The sequence below is a fragment of the Lethenteron reissneri genome, chromosome 45 (assembly GCF_015708825.2).
Source record: "Lethenteron reissneri isolate LAM-NWPU_2019-01 chromosome 45, ASM1570882v1, whole genome shotgun sequence".
Lineage (NCBI taxonomy): Eukaryota > Metazoa > Chordata > Hyperoartia > Petromyzontiformes > Petromyzontidae > Lethenteron > Lethenteron reissneri.
Genome location: NC_083823.1, coordinates 11,066,357 through 11,092,975, shown reverse-complemented (window position 1 = coordinate 11,092,975; position 26,619 = coordinate 11,066,357). Strand labels below are relative to the sequence as shown.

General features: G+C 46.1%; 1 protein-coding gene across 1 annotated transcript in view; it reads left to right on the top strand.

Annotated features, from left to right (window-relative positions):
- SLC5A7 (solute carrier family 5 member 7) overlaps positions 1 to 26,619 on the top strand; it is a 75,674-nt gene that overhangs the window by 6,958 nt on the left and 42,097 nt on the right. The window contains exon 2 of the mRNA XM_061570269.1: positions 21,852 to 23,055. Coding sequence (XP_061426253.1) covers positions 22,872 to 23,055 — 184 coding nt within the window. The 5' untranslated portion in view covers positions 21,852 to 22,871. The remainder of the gene's footprint in view (positions 1 to 21,851; positions 23,056 to 26,619) is intronic.

Here is a 26,619-nt window from a genome sequence, read left to right as displayed (position 1 = left end):
CCTTTCCATCTCTGACCCCGCCTAAATAACCTTGGGTGACACCCATCTCAAACCTATATATAACCTCTTGTTGCAGTAGCCATTTCCTGTTCAGCAGTGCTATTGCTGTATCTTTCCACCTGATGACTATTGCTTGTGCTGCGATCGAAACTCCGTGATTTATTATTAATTTTTCTACCGAAATAACTAAAGAGTATGGGATTCCTGCAGTCACGAAAACTTCAAATCAAGATTATCTTCTTTTTTTATCAGAGAGTAGATTAAATTGCCACAACATAGTATAGAGAAGAGATTGACCGATGTGGTACAGAGGTATTTCGAGCGTATTAGACTTGGAGGAGGCTCATGAAGGATGCTACAGGGCAGTTGAAGGCAGCCACCCTCCAGCAACAATGGAGGGTTGAGGCGTGACGCTCACAACAACGAGCGGAGCACCAGGTGGCTAAAACGCAATGAGATGGCACCAAGCCTATACGGGGATCTTTGTCCTTGATAGGACACACCTGGTGCATCTGCCAGTCATCTCAGTCAGCCAACCCATGGCACCTGGGTCTGTCCCACAACCTCCTGTCAGCGAGCCGTCGACACTTTACGTGGCCTTAATGTGCACCTAGACTGGCACAAGCAAAATGTTGAGACGCCACCACCACTTTAGGAGCGAATAGCAGCTGTTGTTGTGTGTGTGGGGGGCAGTAGTGTAGCGGTTGGCGTGCTACATTACAAACCCGGTTACCTCAGTTCAACTCCCGTTCACGGACAACACCAGTGACGATTATCTGAACCGATCCGGGACCTCCTCTAGGTTTACTCAGCTTTAAAGGAGTACCCAGTGTGATGTGTAAATATCACCATGAAGGAGACAAAGGCGTGGTGCTGGCTACCTCTCGTGTGCCCTGCCCACCTTCATAGGTGCTCGCTAATAGCACTTGCTCCACCAATATGTTAAAAGCTATATGGGGGGTCTTTGTGTGTTTGGGGGGGTTTGTATGTGTGTATGAAAATTGAGCTGTGGGTATTGATGTATTGGTACTATAGACGGGTGCACCACAGTTTTTCGGCAGTTTGCTGGAGGTGGGGTAAAGTTTTGAGTACTCGCTCCTCTTCCAAAACGCCTGGCCAGCGTGCAGGAGTCGATCAATGACTCTCCAGAAGGCTTCTCTGGGAGCTTCCTCTCTAGTGGGGGGCCTTCCGCCAAGGGTGCCAAGGGTGCCATGAACAGCTAATTCCAGGCCTGCGCATGTACCTGGGTAAGGAATTGTTAAAACCAGGTGAGAAGTCACGTGGACTCATTGGCCCAGATTAACCTGGGTCGTCCAAATGACGAATGCAATAACATAAATACAAGTCAAAAAATGAAGGAAATAGAAATCAGACAAAAGCAAACGCTTTACAAAAGAAATCGAATACTGCAAATACAGCATATGAACCAATATTAACTACAATAAGCACTGTTTGCTTTTCGTGTGTGCGGGTGTCCAAATGTTTAGGAGTTTCCATGTATTTTTGTATTGCATATCATATGGAGCCACGTACATGAGCTTGTGTGTCCCCAGTGCTGTCGCACGAACATTTGTTTAAGTGTGAAATGAAGAGCGGTGGTACAGTATTCTAGATTTGAAGTTTTCGTGACTGCAAGGATCCATACTCTTTGGTTCTTTCGGTAAAGTCACATATGTAAAGAAAATAAAATAAAAATTAAATCACGACGTTTCGATTGCAACACAAGCAATCATCATCAGGTGTGAACACCACAGCAAGAAAATGTATACCAGTATAAATTTTCTTGCTGTGGTTAATTTTCATTTTTTTTACCTACGTGACTTTACCTACAGAACCAAAGAGTATGGTGGTACAGTAATTGGTGTACTGCGCACCAAGTCGGCGACATGAACGCAATCAGTTTCCATTCAGAGCTAACGTCATTGGCGAATGTGTGAGCGAATCCAAAACCTGAACCTGTCCTGGGCCTCTCCCATATCGACTCAGCCTAAACTGAATACATGTTGTGGTGTTTAAAATATCGGCAATTGGGAGACAAAGGCGGCCGGGTATGTTATTGACCACACCACCCCCTCATAGGTACGCCGTGCCGGCCTTCATAGGTGCCCGCTAACAGTACTTGCTCCAAATGTCCGTCCAGACTATACGGGGGATCTTTATCTTGGTAAATGTGAATGTGTGTTTACGTGTGCATGTACACGTGTATATGTACCCTGCGTAGCAGTTAGCGCGCTGCGCTACGAACCCGGCGACCCGAGTTCGATTCCCATTCATGGCCAAACACCAGTGACTATCATCTGAATTTGTACTGGGCATCTCCGAGGTCGACTCAGCCTCAAACATCGCCACTAGGGAGACAAAGGCGGTCGGGCATGGTGCTGGCCACCGTCCCCCTCGTGTGCCTTTCCGGCCTTCAGAAGTGCCCGCTAACAGCACTTGCCCCCAATAGTCTTTTAAAGCTATATGGGGGAACTTTGTCCTTGTATTGTCTGCGAAAGGGATGTCCTCTGGCCCCTATAATATGTAACATACTTTTGACCATGTAGTTTGACAATCTGTCCATGGTTGGACCAGAAGAATTTCCATCTGGTACAGATAATGGGGAAGCTGATCGATTTCCGGGTGTGGTAAAGGGATGGCTTACCACTGGTCAGTCATGTTATGTATGCTGATGATCTGATAATTACTCCTCACTATGAAGGGTTAGATACTTTCCTGCTGAATCTGGGGCATTCTACTAAGAGGCAGGGCATTCCATCAGCCCCACCAAAACAAAGCACCTGCTTGTGTATTTCTATAATCAAATACTCCACCCCCTAAACTCCCTATGAGTAGCATGATGGGGCAGTTGTGGAGAGGGTGGAGGAGTTCTATATCTGGGCAGTGTGCTCATGACCGGCTCCGATGTGGTAGCAGAGATTGCACTCCGAATCAATAGAGTTGCCTTGTGTTTTCTGCATAACCCTTGTGTAGAAGCTACTTGGCCTGTCACTTTAAACGAAGCTTCGTATCTTCTCGGGCAATATTATGTCCTCTCTTTCCTATGCTTGCGAAACATAGACTCCTTTAAATAAGCATCTGCCCTGGCGACAAAAATGCAGGCTGGCTTGCTTAGGTCAATCCTGGGTTTAACCAGACTGGATTATGTGAGGAGCTCTCGAACCCTCGAAAGATATTGACAAAGTCTCACCAGTGAGCAAGGCTGCGTTGCCTGGGTCATGAGCCTCGCGTTTCCTAGTCCCTGCTTGTTAAATTAGCTTCTGCTTCGCTGGATAGTGGGGGGTAAACGGGCGCGCCACGGGCAGAAGATATGGGCTGATGTAGTACAGGAGGATGTTGAGCTGAGTGTACATGCTGATGATTGGTACCAGCAGTGTCTGTGGAGGCCGATCTTGACACAACAACAGATGGCAGCGCAGCAACGTTCAGATTAACTATGAAGTTGGCAGAGATGGTGCATCTGCCAGTCATCCAAGTCAGTCAACCCATAAACCTTTCTTTGTCCCGTGACCTCAAAGCGAGCCTTCCACACTTCACGTGACGTTCTCAAAGTGCACCTAGCCCGGCACACAAATATCCGTATTAATATCACTGCCACTCAGTGGCGAATAGCGGATGTTGCTGTTGCGGTCATTCTGTGTCCTTTTGAAGTCTTCGTTACCATGGGAACTTTAAAGGTTCCGCTGTGAGCTGATGGCGAGAGCAAAACACATCTCACGTAGCCCCCATGCAGCCTCAACACATCGTGCTGTTAGCGAGTGCCTATTAAGGTCAACATAAATTGGCGCCCAATATACCTCCTCGCGTACCTATCTGTCCATTTTAAAAAAGAAATACACATCCCAAATGGCGTTTTGGGAGCAATTATTTGCAGCAGTATCGATTTAGTTACGAGGCACATCGTGCTATGAAGAGGGGCCATTACCCAAAACGTCGACTATTTTATACGATTACCTGTTAAGGTAAGTGTTATTTGAGGAATGTGTTGTGGCCGCATTAGTGAGGCGCATCGGTCTGTTACTTGTCATTGTCAAGTTCGGCTTTCCCAAAACCACTCAAACCTGCTCTCCTTTACCGTTTTCTTGCATCTCGTTGATCTCGCTTTGTCTTCAAAAACTATCCCCAGTGCTGTAGAGTGCATGTGGCTTAAGTAAAATTTTAGTTGTCTTGGATCACACCCTTACGATGACTCCATATGTATTGACTGTCATAATGCATTGCTCAACTCCATTTAGCATCCAGTACAAATTGACGGATTGTCTTTGAACTCGAAACCCTTCCGTTAGAAAGGCAAAGAAATAAAACCAGGAGGGGTGAACTTGAAAATAACAAACCTGCCTTTTGGGTTGCACATAACTGTTGTCCCAGATACTGGTAACATGTTTGAAATGTAAGTATTCAGTGGCACGCCGATTATCTGCATTACTGCACTTCTCTTGCAAAAAACATAGCGTATGTAACCTTTGTAACCTGAGAAACGAAGAGAGAAGCCGCAATGATTACCAGCACACGGGACTTGCAATCCAGAGGGTGGTAGTTCGACTCCGTTTCCCGGTGTAGCAGTGGAAACGATGGAGCAGGTTTCTTAAATCCCCACCGCGTCTGTCGCATATGGTGTGGAAGTGTGGATACGCCCTTCTCTTACAACACGGTCAGCGTGGAAGAGTAGACCAAACATCCCCTAGAGCTCCCTCGAGTGCAGGTTATTCCGCCAGCAGGAAAGCATGAGCGAAACAATTGCGGGGCTGCGCCTTTATTTAGTTTTAACTGAGAAAAGAAGAGACGTGGTGAACGTGTGTTCACTGCTAACATTCCACCAGAAATCTACAAACGGTTGCCGGTTATCGCTCAACAACCACATTGCACATTAAGCAGTGGGTTAACAAAAGGGCTCCACATTCTTATGATAAGTTTTACATATATATACACATTAACTGTTACACAACACGCACGAGCATACACAGATGCATATTTAATTACGCATACGTGGAAGTTCAATTCACAATACGAATTAAAGCCCATTTTCGATCCACTTCTGGATGAACGTCTACCTTACACTGAGTCACGTGAGTGTTTTATCTCGTGTGGGTTGCTGGACGTGTTAAGATTTCACGAGCCTGTGGGGTTTGCCATTGTTGGAAATAATTGTCATTTCGCTGATTGATGTCCAATGCGCTATCCACCGCGCCACCACTCCACCCCCATATACATACACTATTACACGCAGACACGTATATACACCCATATATACTGTACCACATACTCTCACATATATATTTACTCTTACACAAAGACAATAATCCCCCGTATAGCCTCGGCAGACATTTGGGGGAAGTGCTGTTAGCGAGCACCTATGAAAGCCGACACGGCACAACAGGGAGTGGGTGGCCAGAACCACACCCGGCCGCCTTTGTCTCCCTAGTGGCGATGTTTACACCCGCACCAAGTACTCATTTGAGGATGGGTCGACCTAGAGGAAGCCCAGGACCGATTCAGATAATCATCACTGGTGCTGGCTGTGAGCTGGAATCGAACTCGGGTTTGTGGCGCAGCGCGCTAACCAATTTCACGACGGCTCCCCCACACAAACACAGTCACGCCGCACACAAACACAGTCACGCCGCACACAAACACACAGTCACGCCGCACACAAACACACAGTCACGCCGCACACAAACACAGTCACGCCGCACACAAACACACAGTCACGCCGCACACAAACACAGTCACGCCGCACACAAACACACAGTCACGCCGCACACAAACACAGTCACGCCGCACACAAACACAGTCACGCCGCACACAAACACACAGTCACGCCGCACACAAACACACAGTCACGCCGCACACAAACACAGTCACGCCGCACACAAACACACAGTCACGCCGCACACAAACACACAGTCACGCCGCACACAAACACAGTCACGCCGCACACAAACACACAGTCACGCCGCACACAAACACAGTCACGCCGCACACAAACACACAGTCACGCCGCACACAAACACAGTCACGCCGCACACAAACACAGTCACGCCGCACACAAACACACAGTCACGCCGCACACAAACACAGTCACGCCGCACACAAACACACAGTCACGCCGCACACAAACACAGTCACGCCGCACACAAACACACAGTCACGCCGCACACAAACACACAGTCACGCCGCACACAAACACAGTCACGCCGCACACAAACACAGTCACGCCGCACACAAACACAGTCACGCCGCACACAAACACACAGTCACGCCGCACACAAACACACAGTCACGCCGCACACAAACACAGTCACGCCGCACACAAACACACAGTCACGCCGCACACAAACACAGTCACGCCGCACACAAACACACAGTCACGCCGCACACAAACACAGTCACGCCGCACACAAACACAGTCACGCCGCACACAAACACAGTCACGCCGCACACAAACACAGTCACGCCGCACACAAACACAGTCACGCCGCACACAAACACAGTCACGCCGCACACAAACACAGTCACGCCGCACACAAACACAGTCACGCCGCACACAAACACAGTCACGCCGCACACAAACACAGTCACGCCGCACACAAACACACAGTCACGCCGCACACAAACACAGTCACGCCGCACACAAACACAGTCACGCCGCACACAAACACAGTCACGCCGCACACAAACACAGTCACGCCGCACACAAACACAGTCACGCCGCACACAAACACAGTCACGCCGCACACAAACACAGTCACGCCGCACACAAACACAGTCACGCCGCACACAAACACACAGTCACGCCGCACACAAACACAGTCACGCCGCACACAAACACAGTCACGCCGCACACAAACACAGTCACGCCGCACACAAACACAGTCACGCCGCACACAAACACAGTCACGCCGCACACAAACACAGTCACGCCGCACACAAACACAGTCACGCCGCACACAAACACACAGTCACGCCGCACACAAACACACAGTCACGCCGCACACAAACACAGTCACGCCGCACACAAACACACAGTCACGCCGCACACAAACACACAGTCACGCCGCACACAAACACAGTCACGCCGCACACAAACACAGTCACGCCGCACACAAACACAGTCACGCCGCACACAAACACAGTCACGCCGCACACAAACACAGTCACGCCGCACACAAACACAGTCACGCCGCACACAAACACAGTCACGCCGCACACAAACACAGTCACGCCGCACACAAACACACAGTCACGCCGCACACAAACACACAGTCACGCCGCACACAAACACAGTCACGCCGCACACAAACACAGTCACGCCGCACACAAACACACAGTCACGCCGCACACAAACACAGTCACGCCGCACACAAACACACAGTCACGCCGCACACAAACACACAGTCACGCCGCACACAAACACCGCTGTCGTATTGACTCACTGGATGAGACCGTTAAACAATGTAAGGACGAGTGATGTTAGTGAACACCTGTTAAGGCCAAATAGTTAGTCTACTTCCTGTTGTCCAATGAATTCTAAAATTTGCACACGTACTCAGATCCCGTGACAATGCATGCCTGTATCAAAATCGGTATCAATGAATCAATTAATTGGCTCTTTTGAAGCAATTAACATTTTGTATGGACGGCATATTAATTAAATATTTATTTGAGTAGGTCAAAAACGCCGCGGTCCCTAAACTCTGGAATCGCCTCGCCCAAGAAGTAGGCGTCACGTGTCGTCCACTTCCCGTTGTCCATTGGAGTTACTGTATTTACTTTTTAGCGTTTTTAAAAAACATCGTTTTAAGGAGTTTATTATATACGGTAGCTGGTAATGAAAACAAAAACTCGATTTGAAGAACCAAACTGTCGTGCAATGGCGTAAATTAGCGTGGGGGGCAGGCAAGGGTGCCTTGCAGCACACCCGCCCCTCGTGGCCTTAGCTACGAATTGGGCACCCCCCCCCTTTTGATAACCACCATAAAATGTGTTAACAGTGTCAAGTAACAACACTTATTGAAAACGCGGGTTAAGTTACTACACATACATTTCGTAAAAAATGCTTTCATTTACGTTCCACCTTGTATTTTAACTCAAGCGGTAACTTAATATTTGCATCGAGGTAGCATTGCATTTTTCAACGGTATTATTTAACTTCACTTGTGTTCGTCGTGGTCAAATCTTGTAATCAAAAGTGAGTCTACTTCCTGTTGTCCAATCAATTCCAAATTTTGCACACGTACTCAGATCCGGTGACAATGCATGCCTGTATGAAAATCAACATCAATTCATAAATTAATTGCCTCCTTTCAAGCAATTACAATTTTTGTATGGACGGATTATTAATGATATGTTTTTCGATTTAAAGCTTTCGTGACTCTAGGGATTCATCTTCAGGGTTCTTTCGGTAAAATCACGTAGAAGGGAAGTAATAAAATAATAAAAACAAAACAATAAAATTATTCTCACGACGTTTCGGCCACAACGCAAGTAGCCGTCCTCAGGTGAAAACCAGGTCTGTCGATGCGACAGCGTCTGAATGAAACAGCACACGCGCTTGGAGCATGTATATAAGCTGGGTTGGAAGGGGGGAAGAAAGGGGGAGCCTTGAAAAAAGAATATGCATATCAAGAGGAATTTAAGCATATTTATGGGAAATGCAGGTATGTGATTAGTACTACTTATGCCCGTGCATTATGCAGGACTAGCAGCATCAAAGGGAGGGGGATAAGGGAAATGCAGGTATGTGATATGGGAAATGCTAAATTTAGTATACTGATGATATGTAGTTTATATTTCGATTTAAAGCTTTCGTGACTGCAGGGATTCATCTTCTTGGTTCTTTCGGTAAAGTCACGTAGAAGGGAAGTAATAAAATAATAAAAATAAAACATAATAAAACAATTCTCACGACGTTTCGGCCACAACGCAAGCAGCCGTCCTCAGGTGAAAACCAGGTCCGTCGAGGCGACAGAGTCTGAATGAAACAGCACACGAGCTTGGAGCATATATATAAGCTGGGCGCATTGACAAAGGAATTTGCATATCAAAAGGAATTTAGCATATTTATGGGAAATGCAGGAATGTGATTAGTACTGCATATGCATGTGCATTATGCAGGATTAACAGCATCAAAGGGAGCTGCAGTTACTGCTGCTGCAGCAGTTGCTGCTGCTGCAGAAGTTGCTGCTGCTGCAGCAGTTGCTGCTGCTGCAGCAGTTTCTGCTGCTGCTGCAGTTGCTGCTGCTGCTTTAGAAAGAACCAAGAAGATGTAGTTTATACTTTAGTTGTTTACGTGGTGGTTTTAGTTACTGCAGCTACATACTATTAACACTCCTTCCCTTCATTAATGCTACCCCTATCCCCTCCCTTTGATGCTGCTAATCCTGCATAATGCACGGGCATAAAAAGTACTATTCACATACCTGCATTTCCCACATCACATACCTGCATTTCCCTTATCCCCCTCCCTTTGATGCTAATCCTGCATAATGCACGGGCATATGCAGTACTAATCACATACCTGCATTTCCCATAAATATGCTAAATTCCTCTTGATATGCATATTCTTTTTTCAAGGCTCCCCCTTTCTTCCCCCCTTCCAACCCAGCTTATATGCATGCTTCTAGCGCGTGTGCTGTTTCATTCAAACGCTGTCGCCTCGACAGACCTGGTTTTAACCTGAGGACGGCTACTTGCGTTGTGGCCGAAACGTCGTGAGAATAGTTTTATGTTTTATTTTTATTATTTTATTACTTCCCTTCTACGTGACTTTACCGAAAGAACCCAGAAGATGATATATCTAAACTGGAATCGGCTCGCACAAACAGCAGGCGTCACGTGCCTCAGGCGCCATTGACCGTGAGTTAAACGAAGTAAAAAAACCATTGTTTAAAAAAAAAGTTTAAGGAGTTTATGTGAAGATGGAGCGCGCCCTACAGCGTTAAATGCTCGAGACCTTGAGCGTAACTGTGCTGTGATGAGGGCAAGATGAGTTGTGATATATATATACAATAGCCTCTAAGGTGCAACCGTGTGAGAGACAAATCAAATATTGGGGCCCCACCTGACCGATTGCCGCACCACTTTGGGCTTGTAAATGTAGTTCATTACGCCACTGCTGTACAGGGACTCCTCTACTTACAAACGAGCTAGGTTCCAGAGGTCTGTTCGTAAGTCCCACTTTACTCCTGTCGATTCCAAACATCTACAATGGCTTTAAAGTTGTATATTCTCCTGCAGATGTAGATGCCACCACTGCCATCCATTTCATGGCGGTTGAACTTACGTAACTGGATGGACAGGTTTGTTCGTATCTCTGAAAGTTCGTGAGTTGAATGCTCGCAAGTAGATGAGTCCCTGTAGTGTGAACTGAAAACTCTCTCGCCGTGAGCGTTGCGATCCTTGTGCACTGAATGGAGGCTTTCGACGTCAGAAATCCTCGCCATCGCTCGCTCGCTTCCTGAATTATTCTCGTCCTCGGCTTATTACGAGCCGAGATCCAGCGCCTGCTCTGAATCTCGCCGCAACCACCACCACCGTCGATCAGGCGTCAGGTCTTTATCCCCTTGTTAGTGTCGACGCCTCCTTCAAGGGAGTACCCCATCTTAAGATGTCATCACCACGCGGTGGAGAGGGGCCGCTTGACACTGACAAGGTCGGTCGCCACAATGCGATGTCACCATTAACATGGCGGAGCGGTGGCGAGGTTCGCTATTGGCGTTGTGAACCTCGCGATCCGAGTTAAATTCACGGACGTGGCGTGTTGAAGCGCACAGCACGACGGCGCTTGCACCATGACCGTGTTGCCGGCAACGTTGTCAGCAAAAGACAGTTCAGAAGAAGAATCCATTGTACCTCTGCTCAAACGTATACGCTTCACACTTTTACCAAGCGGCACTTACCAGGGTGGCTCAGTATGGTCAAACCTGGCATTCGTCCAGCAGTGTAATGTTTTCCACAGTCGCTAAACACAGGCCCAAAGCCTCAAGCGACTAGCAACAAACAGCACCATCAAAGTGCGAGGTTATTATTAGAGGAGGCGATGGGAAGGATTTCCACAGTGGAGCAGTGCGAGGAAAGAAGCTGAAAGTGGCGTTCTGTGACTGGTCGTCTGGTAAGTGGCTCAGCGGGTGAGTGGTGGAATGAGTTTGGGGAGCGGTGGAGCGACAAGAAATCGATTCCCGCCCACAGCCAACAACAATGGGGGACGAGTTCAGTGCTGTTTCTCTTCCCAATTATACATTTTTGATTTAACCGTGAAATCAGATCCACTGGCAATGGGAGGAGAGTAGACTGTGTGTGAAGAAATGTATATACTGTGTGGGGAGCGGTAGTGTAGCGGTTAGCGCGTTTCACTACGAATCTGGCGACCCGAGTTCGATTCCCGCTCATGGCCAACATCGGTGATGATTATCTGAACCGGCCCTGGGCCTCCCCTAGGTCGACTCAGCCTCAAATGAGTACCTGCTGTGGTGTGTAAACATCGCCACTAGGGAAACAAAGGCGACCGGGCGTGGTGCTGGCCACCCACCCCCTCGTATGCCGTGCAGGGCTTCATTGGTGCTCTCTTACAGCACGTGCCCCTACAGTCTGTTAAAGTCAATATGGGGGATCCTTGTGTGAGTATGTGAGTTGCTGAAACCTGTCGGGTGGTAGAGTGAGGTTGAGACAAAACGGTCCGTCGGGTAGACCGAGCTCTCAATACGGGTGGAGGAATCGATTAGTGAGGTTCACGGAAACAGTCGCCATGGTAATAGCGATAGAACATTAATAAGGAGGCGACTGACCACCGGTGAGCGAGTTCCTGTAGTGAATCGATGAGCGCTGGACCATCAATCACTGACTGCTTTACGTTAAATTGAATAGGGTGTCCGAAAATGAATATACCAAAATGAACGTTAAATAGTTTTGTTATTCGAGATACATAAATTTTTTATGAATACATGTAATAGAGTTATAAGTTTTAGTTTGTTTTAATGGTATTGATTGGATGTTTTCGAATTATATTATGAATACACTCTACATGTCGTCGATCATTCACTATCATCCATCTAATTCGGCGTTCAAACTCTGAGAAAACAATTCCCAACACAGCTGTAGGGATGGATGATGACACAGCAGCATCGACAAAATTATGTTTAAGTTCTTCAAGGTTTCTTGGTTTGCTGGTGTAAGACTTTACTTTTTAACACACTTTGAAGACAAAAATCTAATTGTGTTTAGTCAGGTGAAGGGGCGGACAGAAAGTACCAATCAATATGCATATTAAACTGAAACTTATACGTGGAATGCATGTATCAATATTAATGTCAGTATCTCGAATAACAATAAAACTATTAAACTTTATTTCTGGTAAAATCATTTTCGGACACCCTGTATTCAGTGCAGCGAGTTGTGAACTGGGTGTTCCACCTCAGATACGGCCGAATTTAATGAAAAAGACTGTTTTTTATATTTACGAGCAACCCGCACGTCCTTGGGACGTGACTATCTGTTCGTGCCTCCCAGCCAGCCAGCAAAACGTTTAATCTTATAAAGATGCCTGTCTCACCTAATCTTTCTCTGGCCTTCTCTGTATTGTATACTTTCGCCTCTATATTCCTCCCCTCCCTCCACTCACCCAGATGTCCGTCCCCGTTCCCCACACCTCTCACCCTCGCCCTTCTCATCCAAACCGCTCTCTTCCCCGTCTCTTGTCTCTCCCTAATCCTCCCACTATATGTTTCTCTCCCTCACTCTACTCTTTCCATTTTGCTCTCTCTCTCACGCCCTGCACTCTCTCCCCACCCTCTCCTCTCTGTCTCTTTATCCATCTCCCTTCCTTACCTCCCTTTATCTCCTCCATCTCTGATCTTATGCCTCCGGGGTGGAGGTGTCACATAAGCGTCATCACGCATATGTGTGGGGTGACGTTAATACCACAAATGTGAACCTGCGCACGAGCCAGGTAGACAGGAATCCAGGCAGGAAGACAGCCAGAAAAATGTTTTTGCTGGTAAAGTATGATATTAGTAAGGGTTGTTTTCTCTGCTAGGGAACAATGCCATGCCACCTGTCGGGATGTCCCCGTATAAGTGAGTGGGTGGCCCATTAAACACGGCTGGTAATGGAAGATTAATGAATGGAGGACGAGTTCAGGGCAGTTTCTCTTCCCAATTATATATTTTCGATTTAACCGGGGGAGGCTGTTTTAAATCAGATGCACTGGCAATGGGAGGAGACTGGACTGTGTGTGAAGGCATGATGTATACTGTATATGTATGTGTGTATGTATGTATGCTAACAGCGTTGCACTACGAAGTCGGTGACCCGAATTCGATTTTCGCTCACGGCCAACATCAGTGACGATCATCTGAACCGGTCCTGGGCCTCCCCTAGGTCGACGCAGCCTCAAATGAGCACCTGGTGCTGTGTGTAAATATCGCCACTGGGGAGACAAAATCGGCCGGGCGTGGTGTTGGCAACTCACCCCCTCGTGTGCCGTTCCGGCCTTCATCGGTGCTCGCTAATAGCACTTGCCCCAACAGTCTGTTATGGATATATTTGGGATCTTTGCTCAGGCTGTATGGATATCTTTGTCGTAGTCTTTTTTTGTATGCACACCACCCCATCGTGTGCCGTGCCAGCCTTAATAAGTGCTTGCTAACAGACCTTGCCCCAAAAATATAATAATATATGGGGGATATTGTCCTTGTGAATGTGCAGGTATGGGTACATGTTTTTTTATAGACATATGAACCTTATGGCGGTACCCCGGGGTACAATAATACCCCGGTTTTCGCAAAATGTCCATAATGCAGTAAATTTTAGTCTGTTGATGGTCGGCGATGCGGCAATTGACTCATCTCGACGAGCTGTACACGATGCACAATGGTGAATACGAGCGTTTAGGGTTTCAGCGCAATCGTCCTCGCTGCGTTTAGACATCGCGGAGTAGCACTGATTTTGGATTGATTGGTACCCCAGTCGCGGAGTTAAGTACACCCTTGGAAAAAATAGTGTCCCAGAAATAAAATATTTAATTGCCTCGGCCATTTTGTATTATTTGGTACCCCGGGGTACTGTCATAAGGCTAATATGTAGTGACACAGTGCTGACTGCTGTACAGCAGCTGCAGGTGGACACTTAGTGCACACGCCGTTGAGCATATACACGGGGGCAAGGATCACGGTAGACTTCATAGGGAGGCCCCTGGAACCCTCTGGTGGGTTCGAGAAGAAAGGCGCGGCTAGGGCGGAGCGAAGCCACCTTCGCCCGATAATTGTGCGGCAGGACAGTAGTTTCGATTGATGCCGTCGGTGCAACGCGGACAGGGTCGTGTCTGAGCCTGACCCTCCGGCCGCGTGGTCGTGAGAGAGGGGGCCAGAGTTGGTGGTGTGAACCTAATAAAGAGAAAGACGGTGCCCCCTGCGACTACCTCGCCTCTGACTGAGTGTGTGCGCTGCACGCCACCCACACACACACGCCTCGAGAAGGGAGAGAAGAAGAGACCTATGACACTACATATATATGGAGAGTGGTGGCACAGTTTTAGCGCAAATTACACTCTGAACCCGATGAGCCACGTTTGATTCCGGCTTCGAGGTCGACTCAGCCTAAAGCAAGTACATGGTGCGGTGTGCAACATCATGTATTGGGGAGACAAAGGCGGGCAGGCGTGGTGCTGGCACCGTGCCGGCATCAGTAGGTGCTTGCTAACAACACTTATCCCAACAGTCTGTTAAGGATATACGAGGGGATCTTTGTCTTATGTATCCGTGTGTGATATTCAGGTTTTGACATTTGTAAATCAGCTCGCACACAAAGCAACTCCATCACATGTATATACCGTTGATTGATTTTCATTATATGTGCAGCTAGGATGGTCAGCACCACGCCCGGCCGCCTTTGTGTCCCAAGTGGCGATGTTTACACACTGCATCAGGTACTCATTTGAGGTTGAGTAGACCTAGAGGAGGCCCAGGACCGATATCGATAATCGTCACCGGAGTTGGCTATGAGCGGGAATCTAACTCTGGTTCGAGCCAGGATACAAAGCCATGCATCTGCCTACACATATGTACACAATCAACAATGCACACACTAGCACATAACCCTCTTAACTCTGGTTTGCCTGCCGTTAATCATGGTCTATATAACTCTATTCCTCTAGAGGGAAGTCTTAATTAAAGCATCAACCTCCCACTCAAAATGAATCCCTACGTGGAGACTGAGCAAGCCAGATTAGAACACAGATTAGAACACAGATCCATCACCAATTGTCACTCACCCTGTCGCATCCGCTCACCCCGCACGCCTGTAAAATTACACACTGTGAGCTCTATATTCCTCGTCACGGTTCTGCTCAGGCTTCTCCCTGGCTCAGGTGAGCCACAGCTCAAAATCCATGCTTGATGCGATAATCATGAGCATGGACACAGCTGACCCAAGCCAGGGCCGATTCGCTTCCTCGTGCACATTGGAAAGCTACTGAGAGGCTCAATCCCTGCGCTGAGCCAAGATGAGGCATACGGCCCCAAGGTTGTTTGTTGCAATTGTGAGGTTGCTTGATGCTCCACTGCTTGGTGGTAAAAAAAAATATCCCTGCTTTTGTATAATATTGTATTTCAAGTTTATTCGTGTATCGAGTTGAGAATTGAAGAGGCCAGGATAGTCGGCACGTGCATGAGTGAGTGAGCTGGGTCTGACAAAAGAACATAAGAACAATAACAGCAATGAAGCAAATAGAGATCACAGCAAAACCAGCAAAATATATGCAGAGCGAAAAAAACCCCACTGCACTACAGGATGGAGGTGTATTAGCCAATGTATTAGCCAATACACCTCCATCCCATAGCTGTCGCTCCACAAAAGATAAGATAATGATTTACACATCCCGACAGCCACACGATCTCTGTATTTCCGCACTTTGATCCCAGGACGCTACTGTCTATAGTGCAGCAGATGAGCGCAAATTCCAAAGGAATAGTTGAAACACAAGCGTGAAACTTGCAATAAATATTCATAAATGTGTATCATATTATCTTAAAAAAAACTTTTATCCCTGGCTCCCTGCCTGGATTCCTGTCTGCCTGGCGTGTGGCGAATGTGTGCAGTGGTGACATCACCGTGCACGTGTTTGATATTTGGAGTTTTCTCTCTCTCCCCATGGTTGCGTGGATTATCTCCGGAGCCTCTGGGTTTTCCCTCCACATTTAGAATCAACATTATGCATTTAGAGTATTTGGCTGCTATAAATGTCCACGTGATAAGTCACATCATTGAGCTATCATTTGTGGCCAGGTCGCTTCTGAAAAATAGCTGTATATTTCAGTGGGCCTTACCTGGTAAAATAAAAAAAATAGTTTCGTTTTATAAATGAACCACCCCCTCTGGTCTTCACACCTGATTGGCTCACAAGTGACGACATCACTTCTAGATTTGAAGCTTTCGTGACTGCAAGGATTCATATTCTTAGGTTTTTTTCGGTAAAGTCACGTAGGTAAAAAATTAAAATTAATAAAAGTAAAATAAAAATAAAAATCACGACGTTTCGGAGGCAACACAAGCTTCCGTCTTCAGGTGGAACCGTCACAGCTCGACAGCTGTATCAGCTTTTTATTTAACTTTTATTAATTTTAATTTTAAATTTTTTTACCTACGTGACTTTACCGAAAAAAACTAAGAATATGACGACATCACATTTATCCCCCGTCTATTTAAGACCGAAACAGGAGGATTCCTCCATCTATCCTTATCTGGCTGTCGCCTGATAAGGATAGTTTTAATTACTGGCGAAACGTCATGGTATTCGAATTATAAATGTTGTGGGTTTGCTCTCCAACACACAACCGGTGTGCTTAACTAGTAACGAATTGTCATGTTTTGTTTACGGGACAAATCTTACTAATTGGTGGTGACGGGTTTAACGACCTTCATATTTACGTGATTTGTCCCAAAAAAACCTCTTATGGATAATATTGGTCGTTGCAGCCTACTACGTGTTAAACACTTAAGTAGTTTTAGTTTAGAAAACCCACTCACCCTCCACTCCAGCCGTGGGTCCCGCGCAAATGCGATCGAGGCGAGAGAGCAGCGAGGCAAGGGAGGAAAATTTAGGAGGGAGGTGAGGGTTGGATATAGAGGGAGATAGAGGAGGGAGGTGAGGGTTGGATATAGAGGAGGGAGGAAGAGGCATAGAGCAGCGGTTCTCAACCTTTTCGAGTGTGCAGACCCATTTTCAGCCTTCAAATATCCCGCGGACCACCACACGCTGTTTTTAACACTCCGTTAAACTGTACATAGAAATCTAACGTAACAACAAATACATAATATGCACGCTCAGTAATCATTTGTACTGGTACACACCTTAATTGTGAAATTGGTATTCATTACCTCAACAAATACATTTGCGGAGCAAAGTAGTACATGTGCAGGCACGTGCTCCTTAGCTTGAAATGGATGAAGCCCATCGGTGAAAAGTTTGCGAAGTGCGGTTCTGCAATTAGAACCAATTAAACCGGATTTCTCCCAATCTCAGATGATCGGGTTTAATACATAAAGACAATTAAACCCGATTGTAAAAAACCCGAATGTGCCACCCTTGCCTCGAACAGACTGGTCACATTGTGGCAGAAGCAGAGCCCATCTTGATGGGTGAAGAAGCTGCAAAAAGGTTGGTAACGCTTCCTCTGATCTGCGACTTGTGCACGTTCATTTAACAAGTTCCACTGCTTGAGCCTAGACGTCAAAAGCTCGGCATTGGACTTGGTGAGACCAAGATCTCTGATCAAGTCGTTGAGGTCTTTTTGGTTGGGGTAGTATGGGTTTCTCTCCTCAGCTTTACCTCTGAAATTGTCATCTGGATCTACAACGTCTTCCTTACTCTCTGACTTGCTGCTCTCTCTCCGGAGGAGTGGGTACGGGGAGCTCAGAGCAATGTGGCACCGGGGCGATGGATGAAAAAAGGTCCGGATACGTGATAGCAGGTGCATTCTTGCCAATTCGACGTTTGGAAGGGCAGAAGTAGCAGTTGCTTGAGTGGTCAGTGGGTTCCTGCGAAATTCTTGGGATAGCGAACTTCATGGCTCTCTTTTTCCTTCTGTACCATCCTACAAAGGCGTCCGTCATCAGGTGGGACAACCGCAGCAAGAGAACAATTGCTTTCTTGCTGCGGTTATCTCACCTGATGACGGACGGATGCTTGTGTTGCGCCCGAAACGTCGTGATTTTATTTATTTTATTTTATACCTACGTGACTTTACCGAAAGAACCAAAGAGTATGGATCCCTGCAGTCACGAAAACTTCAAATCTAGATTGTTCTTCCAAATATTGCTAAATTTGAGAGAGAGACAAAACACAGACATGGAGACACAGACATACACAAGCAGAGAGAGATAACACAAAGAGACACACAGAGAGAGACACACACATAGGCACACAGAGAAACAACGCCTCTGTGTCGAGGCCATAAGTAGAGAGAGGGGGGGGGAGAGGCGGGGTAGAGAAATTAGCATGTCAATGAGAGATTTGGAGCTTTCGTGACTGCAGGGAATAATAGAGCAACAACACGAGGACACACAGAGAAAGAGAAAACACACTTAGTCAAACAAACTTAGTAAAATTTGGAAATGTAATGCAATGCAACACAGAGAGTCGGTCAACACACAATTAATCCATAGCCTGGTTGATTGCGTTCTTCCAAAGATTGCTAAATTAGAAGTTAAGTGTGAAATTTGAGAGAGAGACAAGAAACAGACCGCTTCGGGGTGAATTTCCGCACATGTCTGTGTGTCTCTGTTTGTCAAATTGTACACTTAACTTCAAATTTTAGCAATCTTTGGAGATCGTAATCAACCAGGATCTGCATTAACTGTGTGTTAGCCGACTCTCTGTGTTGCATTGCATTACATTTCCAATTTTTTTCCTAAGTTTGTTTTCTCAAACGGCCTATTTCTCTCTCTAAAATTTACCAGGCTCTCATAGGTCCATTCACTCTTTCTCTCCCTCGGTCGCTTCGGCGTGGATTTCCACACAACTCTCTCTAAAATGTACCAGTCTTGTTGGGTCTTTCATTGACATGCTTATTTCTCTGCTCCAGCAGCTGCTCCAACAGAGGCGTTGTTTTTCTGTGTGCCTATGTGTGTGTCTCTCTCTGTGTGTCTCTGTGTTATCTCGCTCTGCTTATGTGTCTCTCTATGTGTCTCCGTGTTTGTGTTTTGTTTCTCAAATTTAGCAATTTTTGGAAGAACAAAATCAACCAGGTAGGGTGTTGACTGTTATGTTAGCCGACTTTCTGTGTTGTATTGCATTATATATCTAAGTTTACTAGGATTGTTTTTTTTTTCATTTGTACCTAATGATGATTGCTTGTGTTGCAATCGAAACGTCGTATGCTATTTTTTTTCTACGTGACTTTACCGAAAGAACCAAATAGTAATCCAACAAATACTTTAGAACGTAAGACTACTGCAATCATTGCAAATTCATTAATCCCCAAGACTGAGCAATACCAAATTAAACCAAGGGCCTCAAACCCACCTAGACAGTATGGGCTACCTAAGATTCATAAAATCGGCATCCCATTACGACCCATAGTAAGTACAATTGGCTCTGCCACATATAAATTAGCAAAATATATAACTAAACAAATACAGCCCTACCTCGGTAGGAAATCTTCATTCATAAGAAATTCAGAACATCTTGTGAATGTGATTAAAGATATTAAACTTAACCCTAACGATATTCTGGTGAGTTAATGAGTCGCTTAAATTATTTGATACACTAGTAAAGAATACAGGTTTACCAAAAGATATTCCAAAATTAGCTGACCATTGTTTAAATAACACTTCTTATGGATAGGTGATTTCTTTAAACAAAAGGAAGTAGCAGCAATGGGCTCTCCTTTATCTCCTGCTATAGCAAATCTGTGCATGAAAAACTTTGAAACAAAGAAATGCCTCAAGTACATTAAAACCATATTTTTGGTTTAGATATGTTGATGATATTTTGGTTGTCTGGCCACATGGGAAACATACACTTGATTAGTTTATAAATCATCTCAATGCACAAAACCCGGCCATCCAGTTCACCATGGAAACTGAGGTGAATAACACACTCCCTTTCCTAGATATTTTGCTTGGACATGGCCTAAATGGCAAAATAATACACAGCGTTTACCGAAAGGTGCTTATCTGATGCCTATCTGAATGCAGATTCACATCACCCAGCTCAGAAATCCTCTCTTATTAAGATGCTCATACATCGGTGTAAAACAGTGTCAGATGGTGAAAGTCTAGGGAGAGAGATTAAACATCTTAAAGAAGCACTACGACAGAATGGCTACAATAATGCTCAAATGAACAGAGCACTGAATGCCAAATCACGATCGCAAAGCAACACTGCTGAAAGTGATAAGATTATTAATCAAATTAAAATACCATATATCTCAGGAGTAAATGACAAATTCGCCTGTGTTTTGCAAAAGCAAAACATTAAAGTAAGAATTGGAACAGTACACAAAATTCAAAAACTAGTATCTTGTACTAAAGACGAATTACCTAAATTATCAACAGAAGGTGTAATTGCATATGTGGCAGATGCTATATTGGACAAACGGTACGTAACAGCGTAAGACTAAAAGAACACCAAAGAAATATTGAATTATCTCAAACACAACTGTCCGCAGTGGCGCAGAACATGCTTGCCAACAAGGCCACTCAATTTATTTTGATAACGTTGAAGTGTTGTGTAAAACTAATTATTACTGGCCAAGACCAATTCGAGAATTCATTGAAATTGAGAGAAATACAAATAACTTTATAGCTATAGGCTTAGTGCGGCCTGGAAGCGTATTATTAAATAAAAAATCATACATATTACAATTCCTTATATGGGAAACACATACTAATTAACTGATTAATAACGTAGTATATAATTACAATAACCCCCCCCTCCACCACCTCTGATTTCTGCACCTGATTGGGTATAGTGATTGGGTTTAGTTATTCAATAACACACATTACAACTAATTACTAATCTACAACTGATTACTAATCATAAAAATTAACTGATTAATAACGTAGTATATAATTACAATAACCCCCCTCCTCTACCTCTGATTTCTGCACCTGATTGCGTATAGTGATTGGGTTCAGTTATTAAATAATACACATGACAACTAATTACTAATCTACCACCGATTACTAATCATAACAATTAACTGATTACTAATGTATTATATAATTACCATACCCCCCCTCTCCGCCTCTGATCTCTGCACCTGATTGGGTTAAATGATGACGTCACCCTACTACTCTATTTAAGACCGGGAGCAGGTGGACGGCTTCACTATTCTGGCAAATTGCCCGATGATGCTGGTTGATGTAAATACAAGCAAAACGTCGTACTCAAAAATTGTAAATGTTGTGGATTCACTCTTCAACACACCGGTGGGCTAAAGTAGTGAACTATTTGTCTTTTGTCAACGTGACGCATTTTTTACTGATTGGCCGTGTCGCGTGGTGGAGGGTTGCAACACATTTATAAATAATGCGACCTAGCCAAAAAACCTTTATTATAAATAATATTGGTCGTGAAAGCCTACGTGTTAAACTCCCCACTAAGTGGTAATAATGTATTGACTCCTGGAATGATAATAAGCCGAGTCAACCCCCAACCAGGATTGACCTTGCAACCTTCCACTTGCAAGCCGCCTGCCCTTTTGCTGTGCCACCTGGCCATAGAATAGTAGAAGGGTGCCTTCAGTGGAATGGCTGTGTATAGTATTTGTCTTTTACTGCGACGCACCACCACCATTGCTACAACCGTTGTGACTACTTATGCTGTTTAATATTTTTTGGATTTTCTTTTTCAGATAGAGTGGACAAAGGCGTGTATTCGACCTGCAGGAGTTACGATTCAAGAGATTCGTACTCTACACTCCCTGCCAAGTACCCATCTCAACATCTGAAACTTGGGGCACGTCAAAGATAGACTGATAAGTGTGCAGCGCCCTTCATAGAGCAGGGTGCGAAACAGCCTTGCAAAAAACTCTCAGCGTTCTGACCATCAAGGAAGTTGACTGGAACACAGCTATTGGTCAAGCTAACGATGACAACCTGATGACAGCCCAAACCAAGAATCGTAACAAATCTGACGGCAATCCGGCACATGGTCAAACAAGGACACAAAGAACGAATTTCACAAAGTCGGGGAAAGCCCCAAGAACAACCCCAGATACTCAAATATTACCCGTTGTCGATAATGTCTTTAACCAACCACAATCCTGACAGGAGCTAAACGAGCACCAACGAATCTCAAAGAATCTGGCAACAGCCAACCAGGAACAACGAGAGCTCAAAGAACACCAATTGACAACCTCACAACATCAATGCAATAGCAATAGCTCATGACCAATCGATCCTTTTATTTTGATTTAAAAAATCAACACAAGAACACATCTATCAATGACAATCTAAGAACAGTCTAATGTCAACTACAAGAATATTCTGACCAGAAGAACCCCTGAACAATCATAGAACGCAAACATATTTTCATCACTGACACTATTAACAGCCCAGGAGTTACAAATAACTCGCAGACCACCCGCAGCACATGGCTATCTGACGACAACATCAATTAGCACGTACAACCAATACGGAGCAATCTGACGGCGTTTCTAAATCCTCACCACCACCACTAACGACTATCCAAAGAGCATCCAACAAAAAAAAAACAGCCTAACGGTAGACCACCCATCAATCGTGATATTACAAGGAGCGATATTACCAGACTACACAACCAAAGACCAACCAACCCCCCCCCCCCCTAAAAATCTGCACAACCTGAGCAGCAGCAACAGCGAGAGGGATTATTTCTGGCTGCAGCTTGTAAAATGGCGATTCACGTGGCTGGTCTGATAGCCATCATCATTTTCTATGGCATTATCCTGGCTGTGGGGATCTGGGCCGCATGCCGAACCAAGAACGTCGGCGTGGGCGAGGGGATGGAGCGCAGCGAGGCCATCATGGTGGGCGGCAGAGACATCGGCCTGCTCGTCGGCGTGTTCACGATGACGGGTGCGTGTCGAGCGAAACTGTGGGGGCCGTTGGCCCCCGGGGTCCCTCCCGCCTTCATCCCCTTTTCCGTTTACGTTACCCCACCTCCCTATTACCCGCTACGGTTTCGCCGGCATTCGAACGCTACGCCCCTACTGTTACAGCCTCGCGCCGCGCTCCCACGCTGCGAGCATACGTGCGCACAGCATCATCAATCAAACGCCATACTCCCCCTCTTTACACCGCTACGTACAGCTCTCGCACGCTGCGAGCGTGTGCCCGTCTATAGCCCTGTGCGGCACTCGCCTCCACGTCGAATAACCACGTTACCAATGCGCATCCGTATCCGACACGTAACGAACGTATGCGCACGCACGCACACAGCTCCCCGCGGCACTCACTCACCACTGAATACTCGCGTTATGATCGCGCACCTGTATCGCACACGGGGTGGACGCACGCACACACACGCAGCTCCCCACGCGACACACTGCTCAACAAGATCACGCGAGACCACGCTTTGCTATTAATGATTTATTATCTGCTACTCGCGAATTGATGCTAAGTCATTATGAGTCGACGAGGCTGGCCTATCCTACTTCCCCTGGACCTATTCCCTATTTATCGGCTTACGATACCCTGTCACCTTGCTACTCACGGGTCGAAGTATTCGGCGTCCTGTGGCTTTTCCTCTATGCTGTCGGGGCACGTCACGCGGACGTCCGGAGGGCAGAGCTGGGAGCCGACTTGAACGCGTGCCTCTTGAAGAGAAGTGATCTCTCTACCTTGCCACGATCCCTTTTATCCTCTGTCCCGTACTTCCCGAATGCTCTCCGCTCATGAGCGGCGCATATGCTAATCAATGTCCTGCTTGCGCGGCGTAAACTCTAAACAATGGCTCGCGCCCCCCTTGCACGCGCACGGCGGCTCCGCGGTGCCTCCACGGCGCTTTTGTTATGCTAATCGGATGTGCTGCGGCGCCGATTCCAAACACGCTCCTTCGGAGTGAGCAGGTAGGAACTTGGTTGGGCAGCGCATTCTTGCACGACAGAGAGACCAATAATTCCTGGTGGGCAGTGTGGAACATTGTTCTTACCTGTATTACTCTCGCTCTCATGCATGGCGCCGTGCTCCTGCGCACCCTAAACTATGCCGCCCCGTCCCTCCTCCGCCTGTCTCGTCGACCCGAGGGGGTGTGTGTGGGGGGAAATGCGCCTCAACCGCGGTGGCCGAATGCCCCACGCCACGACCATACCATATTAAGGCCGGTCGCAGCGCCGCGGCGCAACGTAGCGTCGGGGGAGGTCGTCCAATTCCCTGATCGCCGGAAACCGTGAGAGTTAATCCCGATAAGGGTTTCTCGGATAAAACCGGTCGATCAGGTGATCTCCCCTTCCAGCTCTATGGGTGGGGGAAAATGCGTGCGGGTGTGTTCATGTGAGGTGAGGTGAGGGGGGCGAGGGGTTGGCTCCGTTGCTTGGTGGTGGCGAGGTCGGGGATGGGGCGCCTGCCGAACGGCTTCGTGGCGGCGGCATCACAAAACCAATTCAACAATCGTCCCCCCCATCCCGCCCTTCCCCATGAACTCTTTCTCTACAGCTTAAATGCCTCCATACAATAACTAATCAGACGAGAGCGCAGGTTTCGCAAGCAGAATAAGACGAGTCATCATCACTCTGAGCAATGATCTATTTGCTGCTAGATAAAGGACTCGCCAACGTCACCATCGCACCATCATCCCACAATTCAATTATTTATCTCGCGGCTTCACGCAAAGCTGATCCCTTCATTCCATGTCTTTGGTGGACATTTGTGTTCCCTCCTTTGGCTGCGATTCCATCATTAGTCTCGACCCTTGACCATAATTCCAACTTGCGATATGTCCTGCCGAGCACATTACTTTTTCTTAACAGTTGATAAGATATCCTATCTCGAATGCCCTCGTTAATCCATGTTTCTCTTGTTATTATACATATATATCTTACTAGCGGAAGTACCCGGCTTTTGCCCGGGTGAAAAATATATTTCTTAAAAACCTTACATATATATACACAGATACTAAGGTATTGTCAAAGCCCGGTGGGCCGTTTGTACATTTCTATACTAACAAATATATAAGAGGCTTGCACAAGTCCAAAAAGTAGTAGAAAGTGTGGGGTAAATAGTTGATGTAAAAGGTTTCCAAAAATTGTGCCCCCCCCCTCAAAAATATCTTTACCCCTCGTAGGTATATATACTAACAACACCTTACATACAACAGAGTAAGTAGTATATATTGACTCTGTAGTAGTATCTACTGACTGTACCGTAGTATCTACTGAGCCAGTAGTAGCTACTGACTGTGTAGTAGTATTTAGTGACTGTAGTAACTACTGACCAAAGTAGTATTTACTGGGCCTAAAGTAGTATCTACCGACTATATAGTCGTAACGACTAACTGTATAGTATCTGCTGACTCTATAGTAGTATCCACTGATTATAGTAGTAACTACTAACTCTATAGGAGTTGACTGTAGTAGCTACTCACCGTGGTAGTATGTACTGACTGTATAGTAGTATATACTGACTGTAGCAGTATTGACTGACTGTAGTGGTATATACTGACTGTTTTAGTATCTACTAACTCTATATAGCAGTATCTACCAACTCGATAGCAGTATCTACTATCACTACAGCAGTGTATACCGACTGAAGTGGTACCTGCTATCACTACAGCAGTGCATACTGACTGGTAGTACCTGCTATGATTATAGCAGTGCATAGTGACTGGTGGTACCTGCTATGATTACAGCAGTGCATACTGCTGTGTTGGTACCTGCTATTATTACAGCAGTACATACTGTGTTGGCACCTGCTATGATTACAGCAGTGCATATTGTGGTGGTACCTGCTATGATTACAGTAGTGCATATTGTTGTGGTACCTGCTATGATTACAGTAGTGCATATTGTGGTGGTACCTACTATGATTACAGCAGTGCATATTGTGGTGGTACCTGCTATGATTACAGCAGTGCATATTGTGGTGGTACCTGCTATGATTACAGCAGTGCATATTGTGGTGGTACCTGCTATAATTACAGCAGTGCATACTGCTGTGTTGGTACCTGTTATGATTACAGCAGTGAATATTGTGGTGGAACCTGCTATGATTACAGCAGTGCATATTGTGGTAAAACCTGCTATGATTACAGCAGTGCATATTGTGGTGGTACCTGCTATGATTACAGCAGTGCATATTGTGGTAAAACCTGCTATGATTACAGCAGTGCATATTGTGGTGGTACCTGCTATGATTACAGCAGTGCATACTGACAGTGGTGGTAGATTCTATGATTACAGCAGTGCATACTGACTGTGGTGGTACATACTATGATTGCAGCAGTGTATACTGCTGTGGTGGTACCCGTGATTACAGCAGTGCATACTGCTGTAGTGGTATCTGCTATGATGAGAGGAGTATCGGCTATTGTCACCACTCACCCTCACCACTCACCCCCACCACTCACGCTCACCACTCACCCTCACCACTCACCGCTCACCCTCACCACTCACCCTCACCACTCACTAATCACCACTCACAACC